The sequence below is a fragment of the Rattus norvegicus genome, chromosome 5, assembly GCF_036323735.1.
Source record: "Rattus norvegicus strain BN/NHsdMcwi chromosome 5, GRCr8, whole genome shotgun sequence".
Lineage (NCBI taxonomy): Eukaryota > Metazoa > Chordata > Mammalia > Rodentia > Muridae > Rattus > Rattus norvegicus.
In genome coordinates, this window is record NC_086023.1 from 62,301,365 (window position 1) to 62,313,568 (window position 12,204).

Sequence of the window (12,204 nt, forward strand, 5' to 3'; positions counted from 1 at the left end):
GCATCTTGGAAGTTCACAGTCTTTATTACTTAGTCATGACCCCTCATGTTTGTATCAGGGACTCTGTCTAACTTCTCGTCCCTCGTATTTTTTTATTTCCCCTCCCCTGGATCGCGGATAAACCCCAGCCTTTGTTCCTGCTCTCTTTTTAAAAAGTACTTTAAAGTTGTATGTACTTTCGTGTGTATGGGTGTTTGCCTGCATGTATGCTAGTGCACCACCTGGGTGCCTGGTACCCACAGAGGTCAAAGGAGGCATCAGATTCTGGAACTGGAGTTATGGATGGTTGTGAGACACCATATGGATGTTCTCTGCAAGAACAAGTGCTTTTAACCACTAAGCTATCTCTCTGGGTCCTTCCTCTTTTCAGGTCAAAGCTACTCAGTGGTCACCTTGGCTTCTAAGCTGAAACTTAAGTCTCACCAGGAGGGCACACCCACCACATATCCACACACACAATCCTGCAGCTGACTGAATTATTGCCCTTATAGTTCCCTACATACTTGTGCACTGTGCCCCTCGGTGCTGCTTTACATTCTTGGGTCCTTGTTAATGTCTAGCCACCCTTTCCACTACCTTCTATATTAGTCTGTCACCTCTGGAAGCCATTGGGACTCGACCAACTCTGGCAGCACTCTCCATTGCCATTCTCCCCTCATTAGCATGTAGTTAGCCCCCGGAAGGATCTGAGGATTTCATCTCTACAGGACTCAGCCATCTCAGGGATTTAGGACCCAACTACTTCAAAGCCAGACTTTTCATCTGCTGTATCCTGGTTAGGGCGAGGGTAGCAGAAAGACGGGGGCGTGGCTGGAGACGGGGGCGTGGCTGGAGACGGGGGCGTGGCTGGAGACGCCCGTGGCAGCGCGTGGGTGGGCAGGTCCAGCCCTGGGCGGAAGCTGTGGCTCTGTGGCACCTGCGCAGAAAGGTGCGTTAAGATGGAGGTTGCTGGAGTAGAAGGCTGTGAGGCGACGGTAAGTAGGGGGCGCCCGAGGAGAAGTTACGGTTTTCTTTCTGACAGCTTTGCTTGGAGACCTTATATTACTTGAACTACGGTTGCTAAGCCTCCTACTTCTTTGAGAACTATTGTAATACTCACCAAGAGAACTCTGTCAGTACTCCTTAAATATACAGGTTTCCCTGGCGCGCTCCTAGAGATGTCTTTGTCCATACACTTCAAGTTTTTATTCTCTGCCAGATAGCACCCAAAGGGCACACATTTGTCCATCTAATCCTTAAATCAGGTTAACCCTAAGTCTCCCAGCTGTTAGCCCTAGTAACTAAGGAAGTTTGCACATTTCCCCCAGAGTGTTAAGATTCTTGGGCATTTGCTGTCATTCTCATCCTTTTAATGCCTACTTGACAGGAAAAATTAAACTCTCTACCACGAACAGATTTTCTAATGTGAAACTGAGTAGGTATTTATGTATCCGAGGAACTGCCAAGGTAGACATTGTTACTTTGCCTTGAGATAGGGTCTTGCAGGATAGCCCTAACTGGCTTGAAACTCACTGTGTAGACCAGACTGCTCAGCAACTTGTATTGATCCTCCTGCCTCTGCCTCCTGGCTGGTAGGATCATAAGTATAAATTGTGTTTGGGGCCCTTGGAGGCCAGAAGAGAGCACCACATCCCCTGAGACTGTAGTTAAAGAGCAATAGCAGCTGCCATGTGTGGGAACTCAGTGCTACTGGAAGAGTAGCGTTTCTCCAGCCCCTTGATAAAGTATCAAACAAAAGAAGAGTAGAGAAAATTCCAGGTCTTCTAGAAGGTATGAACTAGCAGATTTTTAAAGGCTAGAATCACTTCCTTTAGCCTAAGTGTGTGGCATGTCTGTTCACAACACATGTTTTGCATGATCATCCCAGACCCAGGAGCAGAAAGGAAAAACTGAAAAAGCAATATAAAAATGGCAAAAATGGTATTGAAGCCAGAATCAGAAGACATAAATATGAGTCTCAGTGCTTATACGTAGTGTTCAGGAGTCTGGCCTTTAGCATAACAGTTTTCTGCAATTGATATTTGGAGTGGTAATTCCTGCCATATCTAACTTAGAGGGGGTGAGATGGACGTTGAAAACTATAAATTTTCTCTATGTGAATACAGAAGTTTTATGCAGAATCCTCTGTGTTCTGATAAAGTAACTCTGTCCCAAGTTCAAGGAAAATATATTTGTTGAGCAATTCCTATATGTCAAGTATTCTTCTAGGTCCAGGCCCTAGCATTGGATAAGAGACAAATAACCCATCAGCATATTAATTACTTAAGTATCTAGTGCAGACTCAACAGCATAGTGAAGTAATAGGAAGAATCTAAATTCTAGACTTAACTCTGCTGCTGTATATCTATGAAAAAGACTCTTGTATGCCAACCTGACTATCTGCGTCTGTGAAATGCGGAGTTAAGGCAGCCTCAAATGTTCTTTCCAGTTGAACTTACCTAACGTAATGAATTTATTGCCTCCCAAGAATGCCCCTATCGAAACAGCTGAACGGTCAGAGAACCATAAGGACAAGTACTAAAGTCACAGTGGGTTCAGCACAGCAGTAGTAAACAGCAGAGTTGTTCAGTAGTAGAGTGCTCAGAGACTTCATGGAAGGCTAGGCAGACTGGGAAAGATGGAGACTGGAGTAGAAAAAGAGAAGGGGCCCTTGAAGGTATTGGAACGTGAATGGAACTTCAAATGAATAAAGCATTCATCTCTTCTTAATCCCCTTTAAAAGATTTTTACATTTTTTAAAGATTTATTTTATTTATTTATTATATATAAGTACACTGTAGCTGTCTTCAGACACACCAGAAGAGGGCCTGATCTCATTACAGATGGTTGTGAGCCACCATGTGGTTGCTGGGAATTGAACTCAGGACCTTTGGAAGAGCAGTCAGTGCTCTTAACCACTGAGCCATCTCTCCAGCCCCAAATTTTTACATTTTAATTATGTGTATTGGTCTGTGTTTGGGTATGTGCACTTGCGTGCCAGTGCTTACTGAAGCCATCAGACCCCTCTGGAGCTGAAGTTACAGGCTGTTGGGAACTGCCTGATATAGGTGCTTGGAATCAAACTGTGGTCCTCTGCAAGAGCAGTACATACTCTGAACCACTGAGCCATCTCTTCAGCCTCCATGTATCAGTTTTCTGATGTAGCAATCAGAGACTTAGCAGAAAGACAGTTGATACAGTCATAAAGATTTGACCTAAGGGCCTGGTCAGTGATAAAGGAACTATGAAGGAGTAAACACAAGGATTAGCAGCAGCAGTGAGTAGCTCTCCTAAGGCTGAGAGGATAAAGGCAAAGGACTGTTCATACAGAGTCAGGCTGGAGCCACAGCTCTGGGAGGAGGAGCTTCCAGACAAGAGCTGTGGTCTTAGGTGGTGAAAATCACGGCAGGAACTTGAACAAGGTGCAGAGGAATGATTACCCTAATATTCCCCATGCCCTTCACTTACTAGCTAGTACTCCATCTACCCTGGATGCCCACTTTACATTAGGTCCTTTCTTACATGCCAAAATACCTTCTCCAGCCAAGGTCTCAAAGTGTAAGTGAACTGACTGAATGAAGGAAAAGATAACCTCAATCCCCAGAAACCTGTTGCTCATTATAATGACTCTGGCTTTTAATGGGAGAAAGCTAAGAAGTCATCGAAAAGTTCTACAGTATCCTTAACTTCCGACATCAGCATTTTTAAATCATTCACTGGAGGAATCACCTGGATTTTTGTTCAGTGAGCTTTGATCACTTTAAAATTATTTAGATGCTGAGTTCTTTTTTTTTTTTCTTTTTTTTTTTCTTTTTTTTTTTTCTTTTTTTTTTTTTTCGGAGCTGGGGACCGAACCCAGGGCCTTGCGCTTGCTAGGCAAGCGCTCTACCACTGAGCCAAATCCCCAACCCCATTTTTAAATGTGTAGCCCAGGCTGGCCTCGAACTCGTGATCCTCCTGCCTCTGCCTCCTTCAGCAAATCCTACCGGCGTGCGCCACCACAACCGGCGAGTTCTTTTATATGATATGAGGAAGTATATATTAGTGGTCCTCAGCGTTGAATGCACATTGGAATCGCTTGATATTGGATAATACTGAATCCACTATTTTGATTGGTTGGTTGGTTTGGTTTTTTTGTTTGTTTGTTTGTTTGTTTGTTTGTTTGTTTCAAGATAGGGTTTCTTTTTATAGCACTTGCTGTCCTGAAACTCACTCTGTAGACCAGGCTGGCCTTGAAGTCACAGAGAGCCACCTGCCTCTGCCTCCCAAGTGCATGAATTAAAGGTGTGTATCACACTGCCTGGCTTGAATCCACTATTTTGGTTAGTTTAATTTTGGCTGCATGCTAGGCTTTTGACATTTTTTTTTTTACTTCAACCTGAACTGGGTACTGCATATACCCAAAATTTCAGAACACAGAGGCAGAAGATTGTGAGTTCAAGGCCATGATGTGACATAATGAAATCTAGTCTCAAAAACAAAATGAGAGAGAGAGAGCTCAGGTAAGTGCATTCCTGCTCCTCCTGAACACTCAGGTTCAGTTTCAAGCACCCAGTGTGTAACTCCAGCTCCAGGGAATCTGATGCCCTCTTCTGGCCTCCACAGACACCTGCATTTGGGTATGTTTACCCGCACACAAACACATGCACATAATTTTAAATTAAAAATACTTAAAATCCCCATTTTAGTGAGAAACAAGATAACCCACATAAAGCACTGAGTAACGTGTCCAGCACACTAAATTTTTGCTGAATGGTAGGTATTATTATAACATCAGGATGCCAGCTGACTGACAAAGCAGTTTTTGTTTCGTTCTTAGGTGGTGTTTCTCTGAGATGAAATACGTAAAAGCTTTTATTTCAGGTAAGTGATCAGCTCATATCAGTTGAGGTGCAGGGCTCAGCAAACAGTCCAGGTATTGTCCCAGCCTGCACTGTACCATGCTCTCACACAGTTTGTGCTTTCAGGACTTCTGTTAAAGCACCAAACTGACACCCTCCTAGAAACACCTTGTAAATTGGGATCTGCACTGGCTGCGGATGCGTCTAGCTCAGTGATGCCCTAGTTTCAATCTCCAGTTGATCAGAATGGGGGAAATGATATTGTTTGCCAGGTGTGCTGGGACACATCTGTAAGCCCAAAATGTGGGAGGTGGACGAAGGATGATCAAGAATCTTGGCCACCCTGGGTGAGTTCTAGGTCAGCGTGAGCTACATGAGTCTTTGTCTCAAAAAACATATATATATATATATATATATATATATATATATATATATTCAAGGCATTTGGTTAGGATTCAAACTTGATTTGCCTCTGACCTTGCCTGAAACTACTTTTGCTACAAAGGTAAGAGGGGAAAATTGCAGAATTGAACTTGAGGTTATTATTGATGGTATTAATTTGTACATGAGAGTACTGTTTAAGGGTACTTTTTTAAAAATATTTTTTAATCTTTATTAACTTGAGTATTTCTTATTTACATTTCAATTGTTATTCCCTTTCCCGGTTTCCAGGCCAACATCCCCCTAACCCCTCCCCATCCCCTTCTATATGGGCTTCCCCTCCCCATCCTCCCCCCATTACCACCCTTCCCCCAACAATCACCTTCACTGGGAGTTCAGTCTTGGCAGGACCAAGGGCTTCCCCTTCCACTGGTGCTCTTACTAGGCTATTCATTGCCACCTATGAGATTGGAGCCCAGGGTCAGTCCATGTATAGTCTTTAGGTAGTGGCTTAGTCCCTGGAAGCTCTGGTTGGTTGGCATTGTTGTTCATATGGGGTCTCGAGCCTTAAGGATACTTTTTAGAGACAATAAAAGTGATGTTTAACCAAAGAGCTGAAGCACATGGATAAGTAATTTAATTCTGAACATTTGTAAGCAGAAAGCCATGCGATGATAGCCAGGATGAAAATATCTTTCACAAGGCTTAAGGTGAGCATGTTCCTAATCTTTGACCTACAAGGTAGACAGTAATCCAGCAACTATTGTTGAATGTATCTGTTTAACTGAGATTACAGAACATCTCTTCTTAGACAGTGTTTGCCTAACCCTAGCCATTGCTGGACTTGAGTTGTAAGAAGAAGAAAAATACAAGAGAAGTTATTGAAAGTCTCTGAGAGACATGCTGGAGAAGAGAAATTCCTGGAAGGGTTTGTGGATGGATAACATGGAGTGGAGTGCATTTGAGAATTAGGGCAGACAGGAAAGTTAAGATGTTCAAGGTGAGTGCTAAGGAAAAGTAAAGTGTTGATACTGTGTTTGGTCGGCTGCCCGAGTAGTAGGCAGATGGATCAGCTGGATATTGGAGCTCAGGTCCCTGGAACATAACTCATAACTCAGTGGCCACCCTAGCTCGTGATGGAAGGCAATCACAGAGAAGACTGGACACCACATCAAGTACTACATCCAAGGGCCAAGGGCTTGCTTGCCCCAGTGCTAGCCAGCCTGGAAGAACTCAAGGTACAATTTAGGCAAACCCTACTACTGACCCTTCCTAGCCTTTCAAGGTTTCATTAAGTGTCAAGAGAAAGTATACGCATAAAGGAATTTATAAACAGAGCTGACCAGAAGTGGAACAGTTGTCTGGAGAGACTTTTTTCACTGCAAGTGTTTAAGCAGGATGAACATAGAGGGAAAACTACTCAGGGTAGATAAGTAAACTAGATAGCTCCCAGTGCCTGACTCATTTCTGCAATTTCCAGAATCAGAGTGACCTTAAGAGGTCAGCAGATATCCAGAGTGACTCCTAGCACAAGCATTCTTGGTAAACACAGAAGGCAAGTCTGTGTTTTGTTACGGTTAAGACAAGGCTTCACTATGTAGACCTGACTGGCCTGGAACTCCTCTGTGTAGACCAAGCTGGCTTTAGATCCACAGAGATGTACCTACCCCTGACTCCCAAGCACAAGAATTAAAGGGTTATACTGCCACGCCTAACTGGAAGGCAATTCTCAAATGGTTTCTTTTTAAACATGAGATTTAGTTTAATTTAGGCATGCTCAATTTGATACCCTTGTGGACGTATGTAGACTGGGAGCCTCACATGGGAATTCCTTAGGCTCCCATTAGAAATATACTGCTTTTTACTGTGAGCTACCACGTGAGGCTGAGTCCCCGAGTGTAGGAAGCTGGGCTAAGTTAGTCACAGAAGTGCCTCGCTCCATGGCTACCACATTGTAGCTAATGAAGTAGGGCAGCTAAGGATAATGTGCCTTTGGGTTGCTATTAGCTGAGAGACACACAGATCCCAGAGCTGATTTCCAGTATCAGCCGATAATGTGCTTGTATTCTCTGTAGCAATTGTCTTAATGAATTTGTCAGCAGGAGACATCATGTAGTGTGTGTTTTTTAGGGAGATTTTCCTTGGACTGTTATTTTAAATAAATCTACCTATCATGTTCATTCTTTCTTTAAAAAAACATTTCATTTATTATTTGTGTGTGTACACATGTATAAGGATCAACGAGCAGCTCTCGGGAATTGGTCCTTCTACGATGGTTCCAGACACCAGGCTCACACAGCACAGTACTTTTTCCCACTGAACCGTCCTGCCCAGCCTGTGTCTACTCCTTACTCAGTCGTGTTTTTATAAAACCCTTCTCCCCTGGCCTGCTCTTCTCATAGGAGAACTGGAGGACAAGATCGGGAAGGGGTGGGAAGATGAGACTGGGAGGAGACAAAAGAGGGGGGCTGCAGTCAGGATGTAAAGTGAATAAATAAGGGAAAAATATAAAACAAAAAATTCTTGATGACAAAATCACAACCACAACCCTCTCCCCATTTAGAAGACTTAAGCCAACATGGCTCCAGTGACTACCTACAGTGGCAAAGAAGATAAAATGTTTACAACGTGATTGTAGCACAAAGAGCAATAGTTTATTCTGGAGAATAAAGTCAACAGAGTATTATGGGAGTTGGAGGGCCAAAGTATTTCTGTGTGTGAGATTGTGGAAACTTCATTGAGAAGTCCCCAGAATTTCCACTGGCCTTTATAAGATAGCTTTGGAGGACGTGACATTACAACAGTCACATAGATGACAAAAATGCAGGACACATAGTGACCAGTTTGCATAAAGGTAAATAGTGGAAGAGACAGGTGAAAGAGTAGGTTGGGTACAAATCCAAGCATCTTGAAGGTGAAGCTGACAAGTGGGCCTCCCTGCTGCTAAGGCAGTTAGTGGTTACGATACCACATGAGCTGTTGCTGCTCAGCCCTGCCTACTGTCTGAAGAATGCCTCCCTGCTGCTTTGCTTGTGTTTCTTCAACTTTTGACTGCTCACTCTACTACTGTGTCCTGCGTAGGTTCCTACATTTGGGAGCATTGAGACCATTGCTGTATTTGACACAAGCCTTCCATATGAATTTTTGTCCTTAGGAAAATGCAAATTAAACCTTTTGAAATTCTATTTTACACCATATAATAACAATAGTCTTAATATTTTTTAATTGAAAATAAAGCCACCATATGACTCAGGTACACCACCACCTAAAGGACTCTATATCCTACCACAAAGATTCTGTCAAATCTGTGTTTATTATTACTACTCATGGGCCTGGACCCAGTCGAGGTGTCCTTCAAATGAATGGACAATGAGAAGGGCAGAGAAGCACCAGGAAGTTTTCTCCCGTGTAAAGAAAAGGTTAGAGTCAGTGCTGCTTGTAAAACAGTTTCCAGGGCAAGACACACCCAGAAAAACAGCTGTCCTAATATATACAAATGGAGTAGCTTAGAGTAGAGCACGACCTGAACTCAGCCTTTTGGTTTAGGTTTTAGTTTGAGGCAGGGGCTCACCAGAATGCCACCCCAATTTGTGATGCTCTGACTCAAAGTTCCTGGGGTTACGGGCACGCACCTCAGCCATATACCTTTTGTGCAACAATTTCTCAGTTGTTAGAAACAGTTCATTGTCACTGTCTTTGCTTTTCAGTGAACTGCAGTTAGCTTTATTAAGGTGACCATGAACTTCATCTTACTGAGTCCAGGGCCTCTTTATCTGGTTTCTCCTCTCCCAGGCCTCTCAGCTGGAACGAATGTCCTAGACCTTGTGCCAGCTCTCTCTTCCCAGCTGGTGATCTCATGTCTTCCAAAGTTCTAAACATTCTTACAGTGATATCAGAAGCAGAAAGTGAGACCCAAAGCCAGGAGACAAATTAGTCCCTAGAAACGAGCTCAGAAGTAAGAGGAACAAAGAGAAAATAAGTGAAAGAAAGAAAGAGAAGAGAAAGAAAGAAAGGAGGAAAGGAAGAAAGAGGAAGATCCGCCAGTTGCACAGTGAATAAGTTTCCTTCCATGCTTCACAGTTATACACAGTTGTAGAATGTGATGCTCTTCAATGTCATAGCAAACCAAGGTGTACCGGGAACTCTTGAGCCACCTGCCCCCAATATGTCCCTCCCTATGTTTATTCCTCTTGTTTCATACTTGCACCCAAACCACTGACAAAGCCAGTCAGCTTTAGGAGCTACCCTCGAATCATCCAGGTCTTGTCACCTTTATTTCATAGCCTAAGGTTCCTCTGCTCTCATTTCTCACCTAGACTCCTGCAGGAACTTTCCAGAGTTACTGCCTCCTTTCTCTTTTGTTCTCTTTTTCCCTCTTTGAGTCCTTATTATATAGAATAAAATAGAATGAAACCGGATGGTGTCTTTGTATTTAGATCTTTTAACTTTATTTTTTGAGACAGGGTCTCACTACATAGCTCTGGCTGTCCTGGAATTCATAGTGGAGGGCTGGCGGGCTTTGGACTCACAGAGACCCTCCTTCCTCTGCCTCCTAGGGATTAAAGGTGTGCGCCACTATGCCCAGCAGCCTTTAATTCTCTCACTGTCTTAGGTGGGGCTTTACTGCTGTGAGCAGACACCGTGACCAAGGCAAGTCTTATAAAGGACATTTAACTGGGGCTGGCTTACAGATCAGAGGTTCATCAGGGTGGGAGCAGGGCAGCATCCAGGCAGGCACGGTGCAGGCAGTCCTGAGAGTTCTACATCTCCATCTGCAGGCTACCAGCAGAATACTGGCTTCCAGACAGCTAGGACAAGGATATTAAAGCCTACCCCCACAGTGACACCTACTCCAACAGGGCCACTCCTTCTAATGGTGCCACTCCCTGGGCAAGCATATAGAGATCATCACACTCATCCTTTCTTATCTGTCTCAAACTCTTGTGGTGCTTCTCATAACAGTCCCGTAGTGAAGGCAGACTTCTGGCTAATCTTCTCATTGCTCAGCATGACCTGGTCTTTACCTACTTCTCTCTTTTTTAATGTTTCTCTCTCTCTTTTTTAAAAAAAAATATTGGTTATTTTACTTATTTACATTTCAAATATTATCCCCTTCCCAGTTTTCCCTCCAAAAACCCCCATCCCACCCCCTCCTCCCTGCTTCTATGAAGGTACTCCCCAACCCACCCATCCATTCCCTTCTCACTGCCCTAGCATTTCCCTACACTGGGGCATCAAGCCTTCAAGGACCAAGGCCCTCCCTTCCCATTGATGCCATTAAGGCCATTCTCTGCTACATATGCAGCTGGAGCTATGGGTCCCCTCCATGTACACTGTTTGATTAGTGGTTTAGTCCCTGGGAACTCTGGGGAGTCTGGTTGGTTGATATTTTTGTTCTTCCTATGGGTGTGCAAACCCCTTCAGCTCCTTCAGTCCTTCCCATAACTCCTCCATCAGGGTCCCCATGCTCAGTCTGATGGTTGGCTGCAAGCATCCACATCTGTATCAGTAAGACTCTGGCAAATCTGACTCCTGTTCTCAATGCTCTTGAGTTGCTGGCCCTTTCTCTGTACAAACACATCAAGCTTATTTTGTCTCAGAGTTTTTAGCAGTTACTGCTGGTTTTTGGTTTGCCATGACCTTCCAGATATCAGCACTGTGCCTGTTGTCCTGTCATTCAGGTCTCAGTTAAAGAACACTGATGACCCTCTCACCACAGCCAACTGTTCCCTGGGACACTGCTCCATTATGCATATTCATAAAGCACTTTAGTGTTCAGAAGTAACTCAAACAGCAGCTGCACTGTTGGCAGAAGTTCGTCAGACCCCCTGTATACTGATAGCTAGTAAAGAGCCCAGCCTGTTCGTTTGTTGAATAAGTAAATTCCACCTCCTCTTGTACTGCCATCGTCAACATGGGGAGCTCACTGTGCTACAGATTATTACAGTAGAACTGGGTGTTGTTGTTGTTGTTGTTGTTGTTGTTGTTGTTGTTGTTGTTTTTCAGTACTGGGAACTAGACCCAGGGTTTTTATATGCTAGGAAACCCCTTACAAATGAGCTACACCCTCAGCCTTTTTAAACTGTTATGCTGAGTCAGTCTCACTAAGCTGCTCCTCCTCACGTTATCCTGCTCACCATATAGTCCAGGTTATCCTAACCCTAATTCTCCTGCCTCCGTCTCCCAAGAAGCTGGGCCACAGGCATGCACTGCCTGCAGTGACCACTTAACTTGCTTCCCTGTTCTCAGAAGCTTCCCCGATCCTCAGTCCCTCATTACGACACTCTAGTTTTCTTGAATTTTAATGTTCTTGTATATTAACAGTTGCCTGTTAAAGATCTTCAATGACTTCTCACAGTATCGTAAGGTGGGCTGTTATAAGTGGTTTCTTCAACTATTCAAGGACCTACGTGAGATGGTAAAAATGAACATCATTCTAGCCCCTTCCATTCTAGCCTTTGCATGTTCCCTGTTGAATTGATCCAAGGACAAACTGAAAAGGAGACAGGACAAAGCAGGAATGAGTATTCTTCTAAAGGGTCCTTCCCTCCCTCCCTCCCTCCCTCCCTCCCTCCCTCCCTCCCTCCCTCCTTCCTTCTCTCCCTCCTTCCTTCCTTCCCTCCTTCCTTCTCTCCCTCCCTCATTCCCTCCTTCCTTCTCTCCCTCCTTCCCTCCTTCCTTCCCTCCCTCCCTCCCTCCCTCCCTTCCCTCCCTCCTTCCTTCTCTCCCTCCCTCCTTCCTTCTCTCCCTCCTTCCTTCCCTCCTTCCTTCCCTCCCTCCCTCCCTCCTTCCTTCTCTCCCTCCCTCCTTCCCTCCTTCCTTCCCTCCCTCCCTCCCTCCCTTCCCTCCCTCCCTCCTTCCTTCTCTCCCTCCCTCCCTCATTCCCTCCTTCCTTCTCTCCCTCCCTCCCTTCCTCCTTCCCTCCTTCCCTCCTTCCTTCCTTCCTGTTTTGTGGAGCTGAGTATTAGACCCAGGGCCTCATTCACACTAGGCAAGTGCTTTC

The 12,204-nt window shown here is 44.5% G+C and overlaps 1 protein-coding gene across 8 annotated transcripts in view; it reads left to right on the forward strand.

Moving 5' to 3' along the window:
- The first annotated feature begins 848 nt into the window (after positions 1–848).
- Atp8b5p (ATPase, class I, type 8B, member 5, pseudogene) overlaps positions 849–12,204 on the forward strand; it is a 113,631-nt gene continuing 102,275 nt past the window's right edge. For all 8 annotated transcript variants that reach the window (XM_039110987.2, XM_039110994.2, XM_039110989.2 and 5 more), the window contains exons 1-2: positions 849–974; positions 4,799–4,842. In XM_039110987.2, coding sequence (XP_038966915.1) covers positions 4,815–4,842 — 28 coding nt within the window. In that variant the 5' untranslated portion in view covers positions 849–974; positions 4,799–4,814. The remainder of the gene's footprint in view (positions 975–4,798; positions 4,843–12,204) is intronic.